A 21840-nucleotide genomic window follows, 5' to 3' on the forward strand; every position below is an offset into this window, starting at 1 on the left:
AAAAAAAAAAAATATCTGAATAAGGTCACATTGACATTACTCTTAAATAAACATCTTAATATTGCTATATTGGTACGAGTCGATAGGACTGTGTAATGAGTTAAAAATTAGCTATTGTTTGACAGTGACAAACATATATTCAATAAAAACTAATTGGGACAAATCATATTCGCAATTTTAATTTTCATGCTTTTTTTTTAACAAAAATTTTATTTAACTTTTTATACATATATCAAAAAGTCAATTCATTCTAACAATTCCTTCACTCAAACAGTTTTCAGCTATATTAAAACCAATCAGGTGGGTGAACAGTAATTATGAAATACCTCAATATTTGCTTAAATAATATTAATATTTGCTTTAAAAAATTCCAGAAGCTTCTCATAAATTATATTGAAAATTTAAATATTTAAATGATGGTAACATTGAAATTATATTTGTTTTTGTTTTTTTATCTGAAATTACGATAATTTTATCATTGTGCCAAAATCCATTTATTGTTTTTTTGCCAATGTTTGGAGGAAATATTAAGGGAAGGATTCAGTCCTAGCTTAGCTGAGCTTACTCAGCACTGAGACCAGAAGCAGGAGGGAACCGCTAGCTTTAACCACAAAACAAAACAAAGCAAAGAAAAAAGAACCTCCGACTCCCAGTGACTCCGTTTACAGATAAACATGCTCACACGAAAAAGTTGGATTCTCCTTATAACATTTTGGACATCTGACAGCAACGGCACTTTGTCCAAAAGACTCTGCTCGAAAGACTTTCAAAAAACACACATTAGAGTAAAAAAAAATTCATGCTTGACATAGAAAAAACAAACAAACAAAAAAACCCAAAGAAAACCCAAAACAGCAAATCACTGAAACAAACATGGAGAAACGGAGTATGACTGAAACTAGTTTGAGGTTGGTTAAATTTCAGCGACACACTTCTACTTTTACATAGATATAGATCTTTTTAATAACAACACTTTGGTTTAGTTTTAAACAAACTATCATAAATTGTATAATACAGAAAACATCTTTTTTTAAAAAAAACAACTTAAATTATATCAAATAGAAAGCATCGAGGGTAAATTGTGACAATTCACTTTGTTTTCAATTAGTTGAGAAGCAGACAAGGAAAATAACATCAACAGACTTCATCAGTTTGACTGTACAGTATCTACACAGCTGCTAACAGACACCGGATAGGACCATTCATCAGCCAATCAGACCAGACAGGCAAAGTGGCAGCCCAATTAGGGAAAGGGGAACAAATTATTCAGATGAAAAATGTCTTTCGACTAAACTGTAGGTTCTGGTATTTAACAGTGAAGCCAGTCAATCAGCTCTGTTTCAGTATGTATAATAACAACACAGAGAACACTTTCTGACACCAATTTTTAGCTGATAAAAGCACTAGAAACTTTAAAGCAGGGTGCCAAAGAATTTACGCATTTCTGATGCTCTGGGATTGATGTTGAGTAACAAAAAGAATTTAGTGATTAGTAGAGTATGAGAAAATAATTCATTCTAATTTTGGAATTTACAATTTAATCTGAGTGTGTGTGTGTGTGGGGGGGGGGTGAGTGTCAGTAAATGATTCAGGTTAACTATTAAGATACTGAGGTGGAAGCTGGTTTCAAGGATGTGCATTAGAAACTAACGTGATTTAATTTTGGCTTTTGTGTTTACGATCAAAATTGAAAATCAGAAAATTTTATCTGCTGTATATTGATCAGGTCTTAACTATTTTAATTAAAAATATAGTCTAATTTTATCTGGGGAATCAGAAAATCTGATCCATCTTGGATGTTCAGTGTGAAAAAGTAATTAAGGTTTGAGTTGAAGCATATCCTTGAGTTCTATGACTTTGGGATTGAGGTTTTAAATTGAAAAAACAGTCAGTCTTGGATTAAGGCGCCTGCAATTAATCTAATCTTGGATTGAAAGAATCAGAATGACTTCTGATTCTCATTTGGCCATCTTTTGGGGAGTGTAATTTGGGATGGTGGCATATCATAAATTGTGATATTAAGAGTGTATGAGAATCTGAAATCAGAGTATGACATTCTCTCACAGACACAAAAAGTACAAAGCAGTCGGTCTCTTATGACATCACAACAGTCTCCAAACTTTCACTCTTAGCTGTCTGAGGTGTTTGTGACTCCTCTGCTCTGTTGAATACATTTATCATAACCTCCTGCAGGTTGCACTGATGTAAACTGGAGAAACATGCGCCGATTGGCTGGTTTTTCTACAGGAGGCATGGCCTGAAGCAGCTGAACTCTGTCCGACAAAATGAAGAAAGAAGAATCCCATAGAAACAATAGCTGCCATGTCGACCAATCACTGGCCCCCATCGGTGGGGGAACCAATTAAAAGTCCTCCGGCGACCGGGGGGAGAAGGGGGGCAGTGACATCACAGGTGATGTAAAAGTTCTATTTGATTATTGCCGGAAATCCGACGCGCGTGGGCCGTCGTATTCTTGGTTGCGTAAATTTCAAAAGCAGCAGCACGCCTCAATGTGACACTGTGGCCAAAAAAAAACCAAAAAAGACGCTCTGGCACCATGATGTCACAGCGACAAAACAGTCTAGGGGTGGGAACTAAGGGGGTGACACAGAAGGACAACAGCCCTGCCCCTTCTGAGGGACAGAGCAGCACTGGGGGTACAGAAGAAGAGGGCGCTACAGGTGCTGGTGAGGGAAAATCCAAACGAATACAAAGAAGATGGGGTGAAGGGTCAAGTCTTCCTCTACACTGCAGCCATCTTGTCTCGCGGACTGCTAGTGCTACTGCTGCTGCTGTTGTTGTTGTTGTTGTTGTTGTTATTGTTGTTGTTGTCATGACTGCCCGGTGACATTATTCCACTCTGCGTCCTATCCACAGTCTTGGGGGCAGAGTCTCTATCTCCTGGTGCTGTGTGAGCAGGGCCAGGAGAGGACAGTGAGGAGGCGCGAGGGCAGGACGGGCGGTATGCTGCTGTCAGCTCGGCCAGACGCTCTGGAGTTGGACCCCACTTGGCAAAACCTGCATCGTTCTGGAGGAAGAGGATAGCGGTGCCGTGGACTGCCCTATAGTACATCTCCTCCCTGCAAAGACAGGTTCAGCTTAGGACTTCACCATTTGAGAGGACTTTGGTAATGGAAGATATTTTTCAAACTGATATTATCTACATATCCAACATTGTTTTTGTGAGCAATCACTCGGAATAGTTATCCAATGCAACTCCTAGACAGGGAATGGCAAAAAACAGCCACAAAACCTATACTGATCTACCCTGCTATTGGAAATTATAAAAAAAAAAATCTACTCAAGTTATAACATTCCAGTTGCAGTTTTCCTAAAGTTACTTAAGTGATTCATGAAAACAATTATAGTTATAAAGTCGGACAGTGATTAAAAAAATCTGTTAACTTTATAAATCAAATAACATTAATATTATCATTATTATTCAAATGAATGTATTCATCTGCTAAAAATTGGGAGACATCAAACTTTAATTGCCAGACAATTAGCTAGGGTCTTCTGTACAAAAAGACTATCAGTCTTGGTCAAGTTGTACTGTGAAGCATAAACACACAGCAGTACCATCTGCTTCAATCTAGTGTTCGTACCTCTTGCAGATGTGTTGGCTCCCAGTGCGATACTCGTGCTCGTAAGCTGGGATGCTAAGCTGGTGACGGAGGAAGCGACTTCCCTCCATGTGGCTCAGCGCTGGGGTCACGGGGTCACGCCACTCAGGGACAAAGACAATGAAGGATAAAGGTTCAGTGGAGCGGTCCAACAGCTCCTGGAGAGCACAAAGGGAAAATGTGAGTGAATCAAAAGAGTTGCTTACAATGTGTCAACAAGAATGGAATACAAACAGAACAATGTTACATTTTTCCTTTTGACTGTATACTTACTTAATTTTTTTTCCCCCTTCTGTAATTTCAAAATAGAGTCCACTTATTTAATTCACTTAATTTTTAGATATGACTTCCTGGTGATTTTTATCATATTCCTCAATCAATATCAAGTTTTTCAGCAAAATTTGAATCTCTTCACTAGCTGAGTTTTCAGCTTGACAATGTATACTGTCAGAAAAAAAAGCAACTTTTGCTTAAAGTGGTCAGATGGTTCATTCTGTGCCACTGTTTCTCCATGGCTTATATGTTTAACATGTGTGCCTGGGGAATTCTTGAGATTTCTGTCATGACAACATCAGTATCTGACCTACCTCAAAGTGGGTGACCATGGCATCCATCAGCTCTTCGCAGAATGGGGGATTCGCTTCAAATGAGCCACTGACCGGAGAGAAAGACAGGAATGGCCTGGAAACAGAGATTCAATAAGTTGGAATGTCTGTAAAAATGAAGGTTAAGATTCTATGTGACTGTAAGTGTATTATATAAATATTAATACATTTTAAGGTCTCTTAAGAATATTTCAAGACCAGGGACAATCTTCTATGGACCAGGGACAATCTTGTATGTTGACAGGTGGACTCTACTGAGCAAAATAACATAAAAAAGGTGGTCTGGGGCTTATTGAGAGTCCACATGGGGTCGCAAATGCAACGTGTTACTCCATGAGATGCCAGGATGCTGTGAAATCTATGTCAAGCAAGACTGGAGCTATTCTGGTGTCCCCCACTTCAGGTCAACACAAAAGATTCTGGTAAATTTTCTTTTTTTTTTTCTAAAATTTTCTTAAATTCAATCTTAAAACAAAAACAAGACTGAGAGCATTTATCTCACCCTCTGGATCCGAAGAAACTGTCAGTGTCAGGAAAAGCGGAGCAGAACTGTTTGAAGTAGCAGTTCAGCGGCGATGCAAAACACTCAAAGGAAACTCCAAACTGCCGGTGCAATGCCTCGAACACAGATATAGGAAGCGCTCCCTGAAGGCCTGTCCCCTCATTGACACCGCTGCCAAACATCACCTGCATTAGGACACAATCGGTTAACTCAAAGATTGAATGCTGTTGGTTATAAGGCGAGCCAGTCAGACCTGGTATCTTTTCAAGAGGCACCAAACTCGCGGCAGGAACTTTTCAAAGCGGGCATCGTCAATGCAGCTGTATCGGTACAGCAACTCCTGCACAAACACAGAAATTAATCTTTAGAGGAGTACGTGAAGTAAAAAATTCCTCTGCATGTCGGCAAGAAACTTGCAGTCACAAACTATCCTTGAATAACAACCTGGTTACATTCACTGTCCTGGGACATCACAGGCCAGACTCTCTCATCATGAAAAGTGAAATTGTACTCTGGACAGTTGCAAAATTGCAGAGTGAAATTTAAAGCAAAGTGTCTATTAAAAAAAAATATAAAAAAAAAAGAATATTCTGATATACTGGTTTTGCATTTAAACACATAGAGAGAAAAAGAGATTTTTCTAAATTACGTATACATTACTGTAATTTCCGGACTACAAGCCACTACTTTTTCACACACTTTGAACACTACCGCTTATACAATGATCCGGCTAATTTATGGATTTTTTGGGGTTAATGAGCTTCATGCCGTCAGAACATTTAGCCCCGTCACTTTGGACCAATGAAATTACCTTGAAATTCTGAGGCTGTTCAATTACGACACTGAAGAAGACAACAACTTTAATGGTTTTAGTGCGCAGGAGGAAGACTAAGATAGCGATCAGCTGGAGTAGGACAAAGCAGGGATAGAAAATGGATGGACGGATGGACTTTTCCTTGAGTTATTAATTATTAATCTTTTTCATCAGCCATGTTACAGGCATTGTTCAGAAAAAAGCATTTCCAGGTTTTGTATTGTGGATGTTAACGTGTGTATTTCATTAAAAGTTAAAAAAGAAAAAGGTTTCTGTGTAAATATCTCCTGTTACAACGGAGACAAATGCATCTTATGCGTCACAAGTGCAGCCTTTATATGTACACATATATCTATTTATTTACTTTTTAGCCAGTGCGCCTTATATTCAGGTGAGCTCAATAGTCCGGAAATTATAGTGTGTAACTAACTGAGAAAACAAGTTTTGTTTTATGGTAGTAAAAATTACAGAACCCACATGCATTTTCACATGCACCCATTACTGAACTGCTGAACTAAGATTACTTTCCCGCTCTTGACTATACTTAAAAATAAGCAGTGTGGTTGTGGTTTTCTTCCACTAGATTTTTTTTTTTGTTGTTTTTAGATATTCTCATCTTCATAGTATTAAATATTAAATTCTTATGGTGTTAAAACATAATGGCGAGGAAAATGGTACAAAGATCTGATTGCAAGACAGAATATAACTGCGCTGAATTGAATGACAAGTTGATTTTCAATAATAATATGGAGCCTCAGACTCAATATTAAATTGGAGCTTCCCCACAGGTCCCAAAAAGCTGAAAGAGGTTTAGAAAAAAAAAGTACATGTTCTATTTCATCTTTGCTGTAGAAAATTGTGCAAAAAGGGGAAATCATTGACAGCACTGACCAACTTGCTGAAGTAGCCTCTGTTGAGTTTGACCATCTCCCCTTTGAAGCGAAGACACGCCACGTCATTCTCAAAGTGCAGTTCCACTCGAGGCAGCGGCGGTGAGGGCAGAGCCAGACGCAATGGATAACAGTACACAAGCCGAGATTGAGGAGGGGACGGACATGAATCTGCGCATACACACAGGAGAGAAGGGCCAGAGGTCACATGGGTGGGCTGGGGCCAGGTTCATGATACTGATGGCACTTTTCCACCACTCAGGTCCAGCACAACTCGACTCATGTAGACTTACATTACTTTTAGCTACTTTTAGCTTTTAACCCCCCCCCCCTTTTATTTTACTGTTTATACAATTTCCTATTATCATTTATTATTGTTATGTTTTACTTGAAACTCTGGCACAACAATTTCCTTCAGGATAAATAAAGTTGTTCTTATTCTTATTTATAGTAAGCTCCTCAACATGGGTGAGTTTGCCATAGGATTAAACTGCCGTGATATAGTTTTGTACACGACACTAACCACACAAGCAATTGAAAGTGCGGCAATGACATAATTGCTGCCCAGTCTATGGCTTTTGGTAACACACAAAACTAGAGAGCCACTGAAGGCTACAGGTGACGAGATGTAACTTACTTCTTGTAAGTCGCTTTGGATAAAAGCATCTGTCAAATGACTGTAATGTAATGTAATGTAATATAATGTAATGTAGCAGCACCTATGCTAACATACAGTGCTCCTGGAGGGTATTTTTTTTTCCTCTTTTGAATGCCGGGTTTAAGTCTTGGCCAATCAATAGCTAGTGGTCTGTTGACATCACATTTTAGTATGGGCTCTGCTTACTTAGATCCTCACTAGGGCAGGCACTTAAAAAAATACCAGGTACTATCCCTAATGGAAACACAAAAACAACCAATATGAATCATGCTGGAACTGCTTAGTGGAAAGGGGCCGTGAGAGTAAGTGTGTGTGTGTGTGTGTGTGTGTGTGTGTGTGTGTGTGTGTGTGTGTACCTGCAGGGGGCTCCTGCAGCAGGCTGAGGTGAGTCTGTCTCAGCCGACGGCTGTATTCAGCAGACAGCTGGTAGATCTTCGTACAGATTCCCTCCACAGAGTCTTTTGCAACAGCAGCAACATGGGGTCCACACTGCTGCCTTAGGTGCTCAAGGCGGTCCTGAACACACGACAGGGTTGAGCATGACTTCAGTCTACAACATAGCGAGCGCTGCTGTTGTGGATATTTAGGGTTAGGTGAGGGCATACCTGTATCTGTGAGTGTAAAATAGCATTTACACAAGTAATTGGCAGTAAGGATTTAATCTAATCCGATTCCATTTGTGAAATAACTAACATGAGCCCAGAACTCAGGAGGGATGGTTTAGTATTATACAAGTTTATTCTTATTGTAAAACTTGTTCATAAATCAGCTACAAACTACTTCAAATCTGTGATTATTTTTAATAAAAATGATTGTCTAAACATCAGCAAGAACTTAATTCAAATGAGAAAAAAGTCTTCTGGTAAACACACTTCTTGCATTGGTGACACACTGTCTGGTGACAGACAGGAGACCAGAGGTCAGAGGTTACCATGTAGTCCTCCTTGCTGGCAGAGTGATCTCGGCGCAGCCAACTCATGGTATCTTCAGCATTCCACTTGACCACTTTTCTGCTCTCCGGACTTGCATTCCTGCAGAGGCCAGAGCTCAAAGCTAACTGTCTTATAATGGCAGCTTACCAATCTGATTGGTCTGTTGTAACCTACCTGGAGTCAATCATCTTCTTGGCGGCTTCTGCATATTTAAACAGCATTTTTCTAGCCTCTTCCTTGTATTTGATACGGGACAACCTAAAATGAACAGAAAATTGAAACAACGTGAAGAAAGCTTTGGAGTTGACAGTGATGTTCAGTATAGGATAGAGATGATAATGAAAGACATACCTAATGGGAATATCATTCATTACTTCTCTGAACATGGATGGCGAGATGACAGGCTCACAATCGCTTGGCAACAAGGGATCCTGACCTTTATCGATCACCTTCCTCTCCAAAAGCCAGCGGTTAAATGACTCCCGTGGCGGGTCAATACCTGAGCGGCAATCGATTTCATCACATAACAATACTGCCAATACTAAAATATATTTGAGATTAAAAATGTTTTTAGAAAGTGCAGCTAAAATGTGTCTCACACTGTGTTTCCATGTGAGTTTCAGGTAATTTTGTAATTTTAGTCTGACCACTGAACCTCTGATAGTGGCGAACATGCTGTTACCTTCTCTCTGATGACACAGCTCGTGGTAGTGCTGCCTCAGTTTAGTGACCAGCTGAGCTCTCTGAAGCTCAATCTCAGGGTGAGGGGGCAGGTGGTTTGCTGGGGGCTCTTCTCTGATCACTGCATTGGTTTGAACATCCAGATCCCAGTAAATACTGGAAAAAAGGACATCTTTAAGTATCATCGGCGGGACAAACACAAACACATGGGAATGTGGAGCTCTGTGGCCTCAGTACTCACACTGCTGGTCTGTATGGAGCAGGGGCAGGGCTTGGGGTGGTCGGTGTGGTTGATGGGGTCTGTTTATCATCAGGTGCAGAGCTCCATGGTTTAGCTCCAGGAGTGCTAGGAGAGATGGGAGTGGTGGGTTCCACCTACAGCAGAAAAGAGCTCACATTAGCACCATCTCCAACACACATCTTCCGATGGTCATCACATGATCTGGGATCTAACTTTTACCTTGGGGCGTTTAATGCTGTTCGGGCCTGCACCCTGCTCCTCAGAGCTCCTCCTCTTTCTCTGACCATTACCGAGGTTACCCGCACCACTGCCAGCGCCAATGCCACCGGCCTCTGCTGGAGCTGCATTCAGGCCTAGAGGGTCAGACTGCCGATGGACAGAGTTCATGGTTAAAACAGTAAAATAATGTCTTTATTCAATAATAAAGAATAACAATAATAAAACATTTTTGAGACTCACAATGACATCATGCTGACCCAACACTGGGACCTCCCAAAGACTCTGATTGGTGAATCGGTTGAAGTAATAGGGTCGATTCTCTCGACGAGACCAGCACTTCGCCCAGCCAGCCTGGACAAGCTCATCTGTCATAGAAGCATCACAGGTGAGAGACAACACACATGATAGACATAGACAAGTGACCGCAGGGGACATACAGAAGACAGACAGATGTACCTGGCAGCTCTGGGGGCTTGGATGGGGTGGACGGAGAAAGGGGCGGTGCCTGAGAGGAGGCAGGGACAGTGGGGGAAAGCACCATGGCTGCCTCCCCCTTCACTGATCCCTGGCTGTCATTAGACATCTCAACTGTTCGTCAGAATGACATCGACCTGCCTAGACAGGAAGTCCCGCTGTCATTTCAAAACAAAAACACAACCAAATGGAGAAAACATCATCATATCACTCCTCAACTTTAATTTATAATAATACAAATACCTAACTTTGACCGTGTGCTGTGTAATAAAAACAATTATAATAATAATAATTTATCCTTTATTAATTTCCATGGGGAAATTATTCCCTGCAATTAACCCATCGTGGATGAACCATGAACAGTAGGCTGTAGTCAACCAGCACCAGGGGAGCAGTTAGGGGCTCAGTGTCTTGCTCAACAACACTTCAACACACTAGGAAGAGCCGGGAATCGAATTAGGAATGTTCGGCTTAAAAGACCACTGCCCTACCTCCTGCGCCACGTCGCCCTCAATGAATCAAATGAATTATAGTAAACTGAAGTAATGAATTAAAATGATCTAAACGAGGCCATGTTGTGAAAATCATCACATCGTCTTCTTTTCCTTTCCTTTCGCTGTGGCGACCCCTGAAGGGGGTCACAACAAAACAACCTTCTCCATCTAACCCTATTCTCTGTATCCTCCTCCCTCAACAACTACCTTCATATCCTCTCTCACTACGTCCACAAATCTTGTCTTTGGTCTTCCTCTGGACCTCCTGCCTGGCAGCTCCAATTCCAGCATCTGTCTACCGATATATTCACTATACCTTCTCTGTACATAACCGAACCATGTCAGTCTAGCTTAAAAGAAATCCTTTTTACAGTCTTTACAGTTACAGTACATTTTTCTGATTGACTTGATATTCTCAGCTTCAACTAGTTCACTTTATTTTGACGATGACGGGGATTGTCATTGGTAAATTATCAATTATTGACCAAGACATGACAAACTAAAAAGAACCACAGAAATTAGCACAAAATTACAGCCTGACAGCCCGGCAGCCATTGAGTTAACAATTATTGGCACGCTTTTTAAAGGACAGTCACTTTCGCTTTTGTGGGTTGTTTGCTACAGTGTAAGAAAAACATGAATTATGGAAAAAGGTTCAACTCCAGCCCCATTAAAGCTGAAATGGAATCAGTGAGTTTAACACCTGAGGATCAATGAAGGGCTTCTAAATTCAGCATCACCAATCTGACCTCTACTGACAGGTAATTTAAATTATTACAAACTTTATTGATTCTGTTACTGTCCTGGTCATTTTTTGTTAATTTCTCACTGATTTCTAGGATCTTTCTTATTGACAACCAAAGCATTTCATGCTGATTTCCAGCTGGTTCTAAGCTAATCCTTTAAATGAACATACAAAGACCAAATTACTTGAGACAATTTTCCTATAATTTCAAAGTCAAGTGAATTAGATGAAAAAAAAAGTATTCATAGTTTCTAGACAATTTAAATGTAATTTTCAAATGTAACTTTTAGTGTGGGTAAAAGTTATGAGGATGTTTCTAGAGGTTATCTGGTAGTGAGCGAACTGCAGTTAGCAAACGTATGTGCTATATTTTCAATATCCACATATTCTGATTAAATTATCAATACGTTGCCTAAATCTTGGAGCACGTTAGCTGTGTACTGAAGGACTGGTTGTTTCCCTGCAGGTGAATAATGAAACTGTGTGAGCGCTTTAAATCGGTGGGGTTTTTACAATGCATAGTGTTTGCATTTAACAACGGCAGTGGAAGGTCTGAGATGTGAGCGTATGTACTCCCCCTCCCGTCCCCCCATAAAAAAAAAGAATCGGTCAATTAAGAAACCTTGAGCGAATGCATTAAGTATATGGTGGCTCCGAATGAAAAACTATCAGTTGAAAATTAAACTATTTACAAAATCGATTACTTGTGAACAAACATGTTCATGCCCCCCTCCCAACACCGAAAAAAAACATGCCCAGTTATCAGGCGACGTCACCGCGGACAACGTGAATGTATTTATTTTCACGTTTGGACTAATAGATCAGACAACCGATAAATGAAACAGTTGAGGGGAAATGATGATAATCCCGTGTTGACCCGCTCACTGAATTTTTAAATGTGGATTAGGTTGACGCGGTTAACCGTACAAATCAAACAGCAGCAGCCAGGTGAAGTCCGGGCCCGACGGTTCACCGCAGAGGGCAGCTATATGACCTTTATTAGAGCTAACATCGTCAAAACATTAACTGGCACCAGATAACTTAACATCGGTGTGTGAATTCAGTGACAATAAAATGCAGAGTAACTATATTCAGTCATATTCTTCGCTTGTTTTCCTTCGCATCCGCAGAAATGAGCGCCATGGTTACACGCATGCGCCTGTCTGCCTTTCCAAACAAACACGGAGGAGGAGAGGGAGAGGGGGGAGGACAACAAAAGGCTGCGGAGGTTCCTCCGGAGCCCGGCCGGGAGACACGGACACACCGGCTCTAATTACCGTTCCAGAGCGAAGCCAAACTTGATCAAAGTCACTTTAGAACACAGCATCGGAGAAGAGACACATTTAGTTCTCGTTAATAACGGCCATCTTGCCCGGGCGTAGCAGGTTTTTAGGCGCCAGTTTTCATACAAGATGGCGGACACGCCCCTGCCACGGCGCTGTGCGTCTTGCACATAATTTCTTTTCTTTGGTCAAAACGAGTCTTTATATGCACAGTTAGTCTGGCTCATACGAAGGGAGAAACATTCTGCTATGCGTTGACGCCACCCGTTGGAATCTGCGTGGCCACTTGATCTTACCTTGACTAGTAGAGTTACGGAGAGTTGCGGGTCCTGCCTGTTAGTTTCGAGTCCTCCTCTCCGTTCCCTCCCCGCCTGCTCAGACATCTTTACAGGGACTCGGAGCGAGCGATTGCGCGTGCGCTTTATTAGCTCTGCTTCCTGTTTCGATGTGTCCACTTTTCGCCGCCATGTTGAGCAGGTCCAGTTTGCTAAATCCAGTCAAAACAAAATTCACAGACGCGTCGATGAACGAAAATCACCCTTTTCATTTATTTATTACAACTATCATACATTCATTTAGATTATGTCATAGCTTTGTGCCTGTCTTCTTGGGGGTGGGTGGGTGGGTGGCGGGGTAATAGATGTCAAACATGAAAGCATAGACGATATCATGGTCAGTAAGGATGTGATGTCACAAAGTTGGGGGCTGGACTCCACGAATTTGAAAGAATGAAAGACGTAATAATAACATTTCATTTACGTTACGGTGTTAGAAAGGAGAAGCATATTCGGTAGATTATGATTACTGCTTCCTTAATGTGACATCACAAGAGGGGTAATGGGTTAAACACAGCCAGCTACCAAAATTAACACAGGGACACAGAGCACACTGTGAAAGGCATATTTATTTAAATCTTTAACTTGCAAAAGTTTCATGAGATTTTGCAATCTCCTACACACAAAACAGTGAATAGATGTACAATACACATCTGGATATATGAACAAGCTCTCCATTGTCTTGGACTGTTAAATTCTAATCGGTCTTTAATGGTCTTTGCATTTCAACCGAATAGAAACGGATCAAAGTTAAGGTTCAACAGAGCCAATTTAACTCAACGCCTCAGTTTGTATGACAAAAATGACTAAATTTGTACTTAAATGCTCAACTCTTTCAACATTTGCACGAAAATATCTCGGTGTGAGACGCACTGACACTCTCCTACGAGAGGTGTGTGATTGGTTTCAAGTGTATAACAAGGTGGATAATGATTAATAAACTCCATCAGAGTGAGGTGGTTATATTTGAATCGTTTTATATTTTGATTTATGTTGCAGTTTTATACCATTAAAACAGTGTTCAAACAGACGTTCAAAAATCTCCCCTTAAATAAAAACTGTTAATAATATTATGATCGAAAGTCAAATATTAACAAATGATGATAATAAATCTGTATTATATATACAATTTTGTGTTCATGTGTATTCATTGAAAAATAATAATCACGTATGAAATCAATAAACCCATCTGTGTAATTCTATTTGGAGTGAAACAGCATTGACAGATTTACAGTCAGGTTAGTGAGGTTTCATTAGTTCAATATGAATCCAGTTCATTAATCATCATTGTAGTTAGAGGCTAACGCAAAAGGGGCCAGCTAGGTTTGAGGTCAGAGGTCCAAGTTTACCCACACACTTCCATAGACCATCTGCAGTGAGCTGAGAGGTTCACCATGGATGTCCAGGATGAGCACCATTAGAGGTCAAAGGTCATAGATCTCGGCTAATTCTCCTGCTGCAGCACAAGGTCAACAGCAGCCTCTACATCCTCCACTACGTGTGTCGGCTGCACCAACTCCGGGTCTAGGACCAGGTCCCTGTGGCCGTGGAGGGCCGGCTCTGTGGTAGAGCAGCTCTTTTTAGTTGGCAACGGGGAGCGAGGGTTATAGACTCCCGTGCACACCTGAGGACACAAACATCATCACATCATTAACACTCTCAACTGATTTAATCAGAAATATTTCTCCATGTCCACCCACCAGTATCGAATGACACTGAGCAGCCGCTGAGACCAGATCCTCTTCTAACAACGCAATTGTTGCCTGACTCCCCGTTCCCTGGGCAACGACCCGGGCCGGTGTCATGGTGGCATGTTGCTGGGCCAGGTAACGATTGTACAAGTTAGCCCCACAGATGTCTGTCATCAGGTTGTCACTATGTAAACGGAGTTGTGGACGTGTTGGTAACAGTGGAGAAAGTGTTCAGGGTATTTTCTTTACATTGTAAATGACAGTCTCTTTACCCTATAGCATAGATTGTGGTCAGCTTTTGGTTCTGGTTTTGCAGCCTCAGCACATGTTCAGCGTACTGGTAAGTAAGAAGACTGGGTTTTCCCAGGACGGCCTGGTACTGCAGGTCCCGGCCTGTCAGTTTCCTGTACACGGACTCCAGACATAGCAGGAACATCCCATGACCAAACCTGCAGGAACATAGCAATTTAAGGCCTTCATGGCGTGACTGTCTACAACGCACTCATGTAATGTGTGTGAGATGGTAACTATACACACAAGAACCTGGGGAATTTGGCATTTTCAGTGACATGGAACCCATTTGAAAAATATATATATATTCCTCCTCTCCTGATCTTTCCTTTTTCACATTGCTATCTGATTTCGTGCTAATTTCAAGTTAGATTTTTCCTAATTTTAGGTAAAATTTTGAGAAAAATTTTGTCTAACTTTGGATTCACTAACTGCTTATCGAAAAAAATCCTCAAATTTCATTTTTAATCATTGCATACAATGTCATATAATTTTTGCTAAATTTGGGGAATTTCACCCTCATTTTGGGAAAATGTTCAAGTATTTCCTTTCAAACACTCAGATAAGTGTCATGCAATTCTTGACACATTTTCATGTGGTTTCTTGATATTTTTTATCTGCTTTTCAACAATTCAGGTATAACTGTTGTAACAGTTGATAGAAAAACATATTTTGTCATGACGGTGTGTGGGGTCATATTTAGGATTCTTATCCAGTGCTGTTTTGGTGACTGTCGAAAAATATACAATTGGTGAACTTTTTTTGCACTAATTTTTTATTTTCGCTACTTGAATTGGTTAGGTAATTTCAGGTTTTCAGAGACTTGGAAACACAGAAAGTACCTTTCTGCCATGTTATTTGCTATTCTGATGCATTCTAAACCTATGTTGGCTTTCCTTTGCGGAAAGTTTTGTTCACCCTCGTATCCCTCCTGAAATGCTGACACCTACACGAGTTAAAGGAAGTTTTGAGCTGGTCAGGTGGTTACCGTGGAGATGGCGCTTCAGCCATCCATGTCAGATCTATGTTGCAGGCAAGCACCGGCAGCTGGTCAGACAGCTGCGGCTCATAGGTGGAGCCAGGGCTCCCGTTGGTCAGCAGGACGTCCACCAACAGCTGCAAGTTTGTCTCCCATCTGATTGGTTCCCCGAACAAAACAATGGCTATGAAAATACACGAGGTCGAAAGAACGGTTATTTCACTGTATTATTCTAAATTCTAAATAATTGTCATTATAGGAGTTTAAGTGAAGCGCTTCAAATGGGGTTGGTGTTACTTTGAATGTTTTCCCCCATCAAACCTTCATTGACACAAACAGTGACCGCTTCATTTTCATATCTTAATGTGTGTTAATGAAGAACATGTAGTACAGGTGTTACAACTTATAAGGAAATGTGACGAGATTTTTTTTTTTTTTGCATTCACATTGTGTTACCTTCTATTTTGGGGAACTTCGGCAGTGGTGACGACTGAAACAAAGAATGCAGTTTGTAACTGATCAGAACCTGTATAACTGACTCACATGCCATTCCCCCCATTATGTATGTACTAATAGCTAATAGTACAAGTACTCACTGGTAGTTTTGGTCTCCTGTTGTGGTCCACCATGTCCAGTAGGGGATGATGTTCTCTGAGCTGTTCAATGCTCACAACCTTCTGGAAGCCCAAACTGGCAATGCGTCAAGACTTAAACACGGAGTACTTTTGCCATCTGGGCTCTCGAACTTTTCAGTACAACATTTGTAGCCTGCACACTCCAAACTGTTATTTCCCTGCCAATGCTGAGATTGTTTTGTTCAAGAAGGCTGCAGGACTGGAACAGTCCTGCTCAACTGGAACATGCTCATAGTTTGGACAAGCGTGAAAACGAAAGTATCGAAGGATACGTGTTGGCGATGTCTGTTACCGGGCCTTGTCCGGATACAAGCACACATTTCTCATGGAAACTCCTCAGCATTTGCAGGGGACTGTGGGAAAGAATGACTTGGTCAGGGGTGATCTGCAGAAAGGGAGACAGAAAGAGAGGTCACATGATGTTATGCCAATTGGGATTATGTACATACAACCTGAACTATGTGGGGTGGCTGTGCTGGCACTTACAGTGAGTAGGACCCAATTTCAAATTCCAACTTGGGCTTCTGCTGCTATGTTTTCTCTAGTTTCTAGCTCAGACCTCGATTTGACCCTAAATTGCCCAAATTTCGCAATATATGGCCTCATGATTAACAGGTGACCTGTTCTTTTAAACCAATCTCTCTTTAAGGTTTAAAGAGAGATTGGGTTTGGATTGGCCTCAGGCTATGTGCAAGAAAAGCTGTATAGACAATAAAAGAACGAATGAATGACTTATGTCCAAGTGTCCAACCTGGACATCCAGGAGTCGTGACAGCTGCTGCGCCTTGTGTTGCCTCTGACAGCTTCCTGCATTGGTCACAAAGACAACTGGCAACAGGAAGTTGTTGTTTTTGTCCAGAAGCTTCCTGAATGCTCGTCTAGCAGCTGGAATCAAAGACCCGCCACGAACCAGGACGCCATCCACATCGAAGAGGATGCCAGCCTGTTACAGATATAGAACCAAAACATTTCTCTTATCTTACAGAATCACATTATACTCGAACAGAAATGGCTTCATTCATCGTGATTTGATCAGTAATTTGTGAAAGTTGTTTTAAACCTCATTGAGTATAACTATATACTTGTATCGTATTTTCACTTGGACTCTTCAATTTTATAATTTAATGTTTTTTTTTAAACATATTTTAATGAGCAGGGTTGCATTGTGCCACAGTGGTTAGCACTTCTGGCTCGCGAACGACCCGTGTTCGATTCCGCCAAGGAACCTTTCTGTGTGGAGTTTACATGTTCTCCCGGTGTCTCCCCGTGTGGGTTTCCTCCGGGTTCCCTGGTTTCCTCCCACTGTCCAAAAACATGCACCAGGTTCATTGGAAAAAAATGGGAAAATTGCCCCTGAATGAGTGAGTAAGTGAATGTCTGTCTGTATATGTGGCCCTGTAATTGACTGGCGATCAGTCCAGGGTGTTACCCCACCACTCGCCTGATCGGGCTCCAGCATCTCCCGTGACCCTGAGTGTAGGGTAAGCGTCAGAAGATGGATGGATGAATGGATGGATGAATATTTTTTCACAATGCAAATCAGACAAAATTGTGGGAGCAAAAGTAAAAATCAATACGATATCAAACAGTATCATCTTTTCTAATCAATATTATGGAGTGCTGGATAAGTGGTACAAATAAACGATGGGCGGATGGATATTTTATGATATTTTAGTCCTAAATTGGGGACAATGTTATTTTACATACATTTGTAAATCATATAATCAATCAAATCATACTATAATTAATTTTACAAGCGTTACATCTATGGCTGCGAAAGAACGATTAAGGCTTCTGTTTCTAAATTAACACAGTGACATCGAGACACATATTCATTGTGCAGAAAAAAGATGTGAACTCTATAGTTGTGAACAGAAAATCCACAAAGTTGCCTACTGTTCTCACAAATTTTTAAATTGACATAAATGAATTACATAATTATATTAGCAAGGCAATGAAAGCAGCTTGATTGAATTTAATGACCAGACATGTTGGTCATTGCTGAGTGAAAGTGGTATAATCTTCTTCAGTTAACATTTGTCTTTTTTTTAATGATTATTACTAATTTATTTTTTTTAGAAATAACAAGGATAAGAAAAAACAAGTAAATAAAGTTTTAAATGTGTGAAATGTGACCCTCATAAATGTGTTTAGCTTCTCCCTCAGCATATTCATCTTTCATTTTCACCAGATGTTTCAAATATTTTTAAAATCATTTTGTCAATTTGTAATTTTGTTTTTTTTCGTATTTCCTCTTTTATTACTGGTTCAGAAACAAAACTGTGTAAAACGGTTTAAAAATACAGTACATATATAATATATTATATTTGTGAGTGTTTTTGTGTGTGTGTGTGTGTGTGCGCATGCGCCCCTTTGTTGTGTGTTTGGGTATCTGTGTGTGTGCCTGTGTGTGTGCCTCTCTGCCGCAGGGTTATGCAGTAAAAGAATTCAAAAAAGAAAAAATAGGGTTGTTATCACCATGAGGAACCATCACGAGTAACTTAACAATTACTCTCCAGAGTAATTACTGATAATCAGTAAAAAAAAAGATAAATATCAGCCTCATTTTACCATATAAGACCTTCAACCTATTAAATGAAAACTTTTCAAGAACATAATGTCTAACTTAAGTTCATAAACACTGGGCATCAGGCTTTTACAAAATTATGAGATATGAGTGGACTTTTACAAGGATTTATGTGATTGTCTTTGGGATTTGCAATAATGCCAGGTTTATTTGGGATATTTGAAATGAGGAAAACCCAAATATGTGGCGAGTCGTACAGTAGCGTCAGGAACTGCTGCAGAGTGTTTCATTGTTGATGTTTGTGGATTTCCTTGCTGCATCAGGTGGTAAAGAGTTTTTTAAATATAAAGATCTCAAGTCAAAAACAAGACATCAACAGACCATCCTATTGCGGGGGTGCTGAAAGTAACCATTTATGAAAAAAAGTTCAGTTTATTTGACACACGTGCATGCACGTGCACGCACAAGCACCCACACACACATGAACGCATGCACACATGCATGCACAGATAAAGGAATCTGGTTGTCAACAGTCAAACATGTACATTTCACTGGATGCACAACCAAGTTAAACCCCTATAAACTTAAGTCCAAGACCTTACAGATTCAGGATTTCCCATGTTATTTGTAAAGACAGCCAGACGAACATATACGCACACACACACACACATATATATACACACACACTGACCTGTGTGCTGGCTGCACAGCGAGATGAGGACCGGACTGCCTGCTGCAAAAGTCCACACCACATGATGTCTGTCTCTCAGGATACTTCTCTGTTCCTCATATGACATCTGGAGTGTGATGTCATCAGGGGGTGGAGCTACAGTTGGTTGACACAGTGGTAAAAACTGCATATTGACTATGAACAAAAGTATTTACTGTTAGTCGAGGCCTTTGGTGTCACACTTGTGCGATGTCCAAAAGGCTTTTTCCTGGTTGCTCTTCAGTCAGCACAGTCTTCTGAGATTAGTTCTGCCCAATACCTAGATTTGGGCTGTCTTTTCAGTATATAAAGTGAGCAGTGAGAAAGAATGATGCACGATAGCATTAACTGTATAGCTCCCAAAATGTACTCACTTAACCTTGACAACATCTTTTACAGTTGGCACAGTGGTTAGAGCCTCGGCCTCACAGGATTCTGCTGAGGGGACCTTTCCGAGTGGAATTTGCATGTTCTCCCAGTGTCTGTGTGTGTTTCCTCCCAGATTCCAAAAAAATGCAGCAGGTTAATTGGAAAAAATATGGTAAAATTGCCCCGAATGAGACAGTGTTGTCTGTCTTTGCACTTGGCCTTGTGATTGACTGGTGACTAGTCCAGGGTGTACCTCGACTGTTGACAGCTGGGATAGCCTCCCGCGACCCTGAGTGCAGGATAAGCAACAGAAGATGGAAGGATGAATGAATATTTTTTACATGTTGAACAATGCGAATCAGACAAAATAGTGGGAGTAAAAGTTTATAAAAACAAAATCAAAAAATTTTAAACTGATTTCAGATATTTTCTTATCTTTTTTATGTATTCTGTTTGAATCAAAATCTTTCAAGAAAACACCACATTCCCGATCTAAAAAGTTAATATGACTGTGGACCATCCAGCATTTGGTCAAGACTTGGTCAAGCTACCATCATTAGCATCCACACGGTGCTTGTTGTGATTGTTATGTCAATTTAGCCTCAAACTGCATTTTATATCGCAACTGCATTATTTTGTTTGTGTGCTGGCCGCGCACCAACACTATCTTGGGGAACATTAGCAAGAGTTTTGCAAAAATACAAACAAGAAAGATGCTAATGGTGACAAATTATATCAGTTTGCTATCTTTTATAGAAGGTTTTTGGAGGGGCAAGAGAAACCAAATTCTGCTTTCAAGACTTGATAGAAACAACATGACAAAAGTTCAAGGATTAAGATTGTCCATTCCTCCCCCCCACAGGATTTTGTCATGATACTAATGTGTTAATAAATGAAAAACCCCAGGAACACATGTAGCCATCATTTCACCAATACAACTTTACCTTTGAAACACAAAAGCAATACAAAATGTTACCAATAAGAGCCCGTGTCCATCTTGAATCCTAAAACCAAATCTGCAGCCTCAATCAGAACCGAAAACTGAACCAAGACGGTCCTAAATGTACTTCCCTGAGTTTTGAAAACACAAAAACTTTTTAAAAATAAACTCTTTATACATGTCTAATAGACAGAATGCGCTCCACACACACACTTATTGTGTGGCACTGATTAAATGTGGCTGACAGCTGTTGTCTCTCACATGACATCACATGCAGCGTTCAGCCAGTAATCACATGCGGCCGAACGCAGTCAATCAACCAATAAGCAACAAGATTGAAGCCACATGAGACACAGTATCCCTGCAGAAGAAGCCAAAAATTGAGGTGCTGATGGAAAACCACAGGAAGCAGAAGGACCGTGACTGTTTTTAGCGGTTTAGAGGCTTGGCATGGGTTACCACACGACAACTGAGAGCCCACCAGCGTTTCCTGTTGGGACCTTTTGACCTTTGCCGTGGTCAGTTGGATTCCTGAAGTAGCAGCTGAATGTTTTGGATGCAGCATCCGAGAAAGAACCCAAAGCCGACCATCCAATACCAAACCAATGAGGATGTCAATCAGAACTTATCAAAATTGACAATAATTTGTTTTTGAAATGAAGCATGAGCAAGGAGGCCTGTTAACAGCCCACCTTTGCTCCTGGAGGATGCTCATGCTAGAGTAGCCAAGTGTTGCTGTTCTGGGTTTGATGCTCTTTAACTGGAACCAAACATAACACTATCGGCGAGCGTCAAAGAAATCCCGTTTGGGATGATAACCGAGCACATGGAGCTGAAAATCACAACTTTCTCCAAAATTCATTCATCATTTTCTTCCCTTGTTCACAACTTCTTGAGAAAGGTGACAGTTACTGTTATGTTCAATTATTTTCATTCTCTGCCAAGTTAGGATGCCAGTCATTTTTTTGCCTTTTCATGTCAATTTGCAATTTCATCCCTTTTTCAGATTCATTTGACTGGATTCAAAAACTTTGGGAAAGGTCAATTACAAAAATATTGATGCAAAATATCTGTAGGATGGTCGGGATACAATCTAAAGGAAACATTCTTCAAAGTAGTTGAATATGTAGTTGTTCTGAATCATGCTGTATTGTTTGGATGATGTGGATTGATACAAGTTGAGTACGCTAACAAAAAGATACA

General features: G+C 40.5%; 2 protein-coding genes across 3 annotated transcripts; both read right to left on the bottom strand.

The window, feature by feature from the left end:
- Window positions 1–1631: 1631 nt before the first annotated feature.
- On the bottom strand, window positions 1632–12550 carry pcif1 (phosphorylated CTD interacting factor 1). 2 transcript variants are annotated; one of them, XM_086150207.1, is made up of 16 exons: window positions 12458–12550; window positions 9622–9797; window positions 9406–9530; window positions 9166–9312; window positions 8947–9080; window positions 8707–8861; window positions 8376–8523; window positions 8199–8282; window positions 8024–8123; window positions 7449–7608; window positions 6436–6605; window positions 4984–5070; window positions 4731–4915; window positions 4211–4304; window positions 3606–3781; window positions 1632–3080 (listed from the first exon to the last, which is right to left on the bottom strand). In XM_086150207.1, exons 2-16 carry the CDS (start codon window positions 9746–9748, stop codon window positions 2744–2746), a joined length of 2229 nt encoding a protein of 742 aa, XP_086006333.1. In that variant the 5' UTR covers window positions 9749–9797; window positions 12458–12550; the 3' UTR covers window positions 1632–2743. The 2 variants fall into 2 exon arrangements, with proteins under 2 accessions (XP_086006333.1, XP_086006335.1); XM_086150209.1 differs by having other exon boundaries at window positions 9622–9780; window positions 12458–12536.
- A 458-nt stretch (window positions 12551–13008) lies between these two features.
- On the bottom strand, window positions 13009–19373 carry LOC147233022 (haloacid dehalogenase-like hydrolase domain-containing 5). Its single transcript, XM_086150218.1, has 9 exons — window positions 19311–19373; window positions 16844–17035; window positions 16365–16477; window positions 16054–16147; window positions 15914–15947; window positions 15467–15641; window positions 14460–14636; window positions 14197–14371; window positions 13009–14120 (listed from the first exon to the last, which is right to left on the bottom strand). Exons 1-9 carry the CDS (start codon window positions 19371–19373, stop codon window positions 13941–13943), a joined length of 1203 nt encoding a protein of 400 aa, XP_086006344.1. The 3' UTR covers window positions 13009–13940.
- Between the last annotated feature and the right edge of the window lie 2467 nt (window positions 19374–21840).

Source organism: Fistularia commersonii, chromosome 7 (assembly GCF_037954325.1).
Source record: "Fistularia commersonii isolate RoL2024-O1a breed Wild chromosome 7, RoL_Fcom_v1.0, whole genome shotgun sequence".
Classification (NCBI taxonomy): domain Eukaryota; kingdom Metazoa; phylum Chordata; class Actinopteri; order Syngnathiformes; family Fistulariidae; genus Fistularia; species Fistularia commersonii.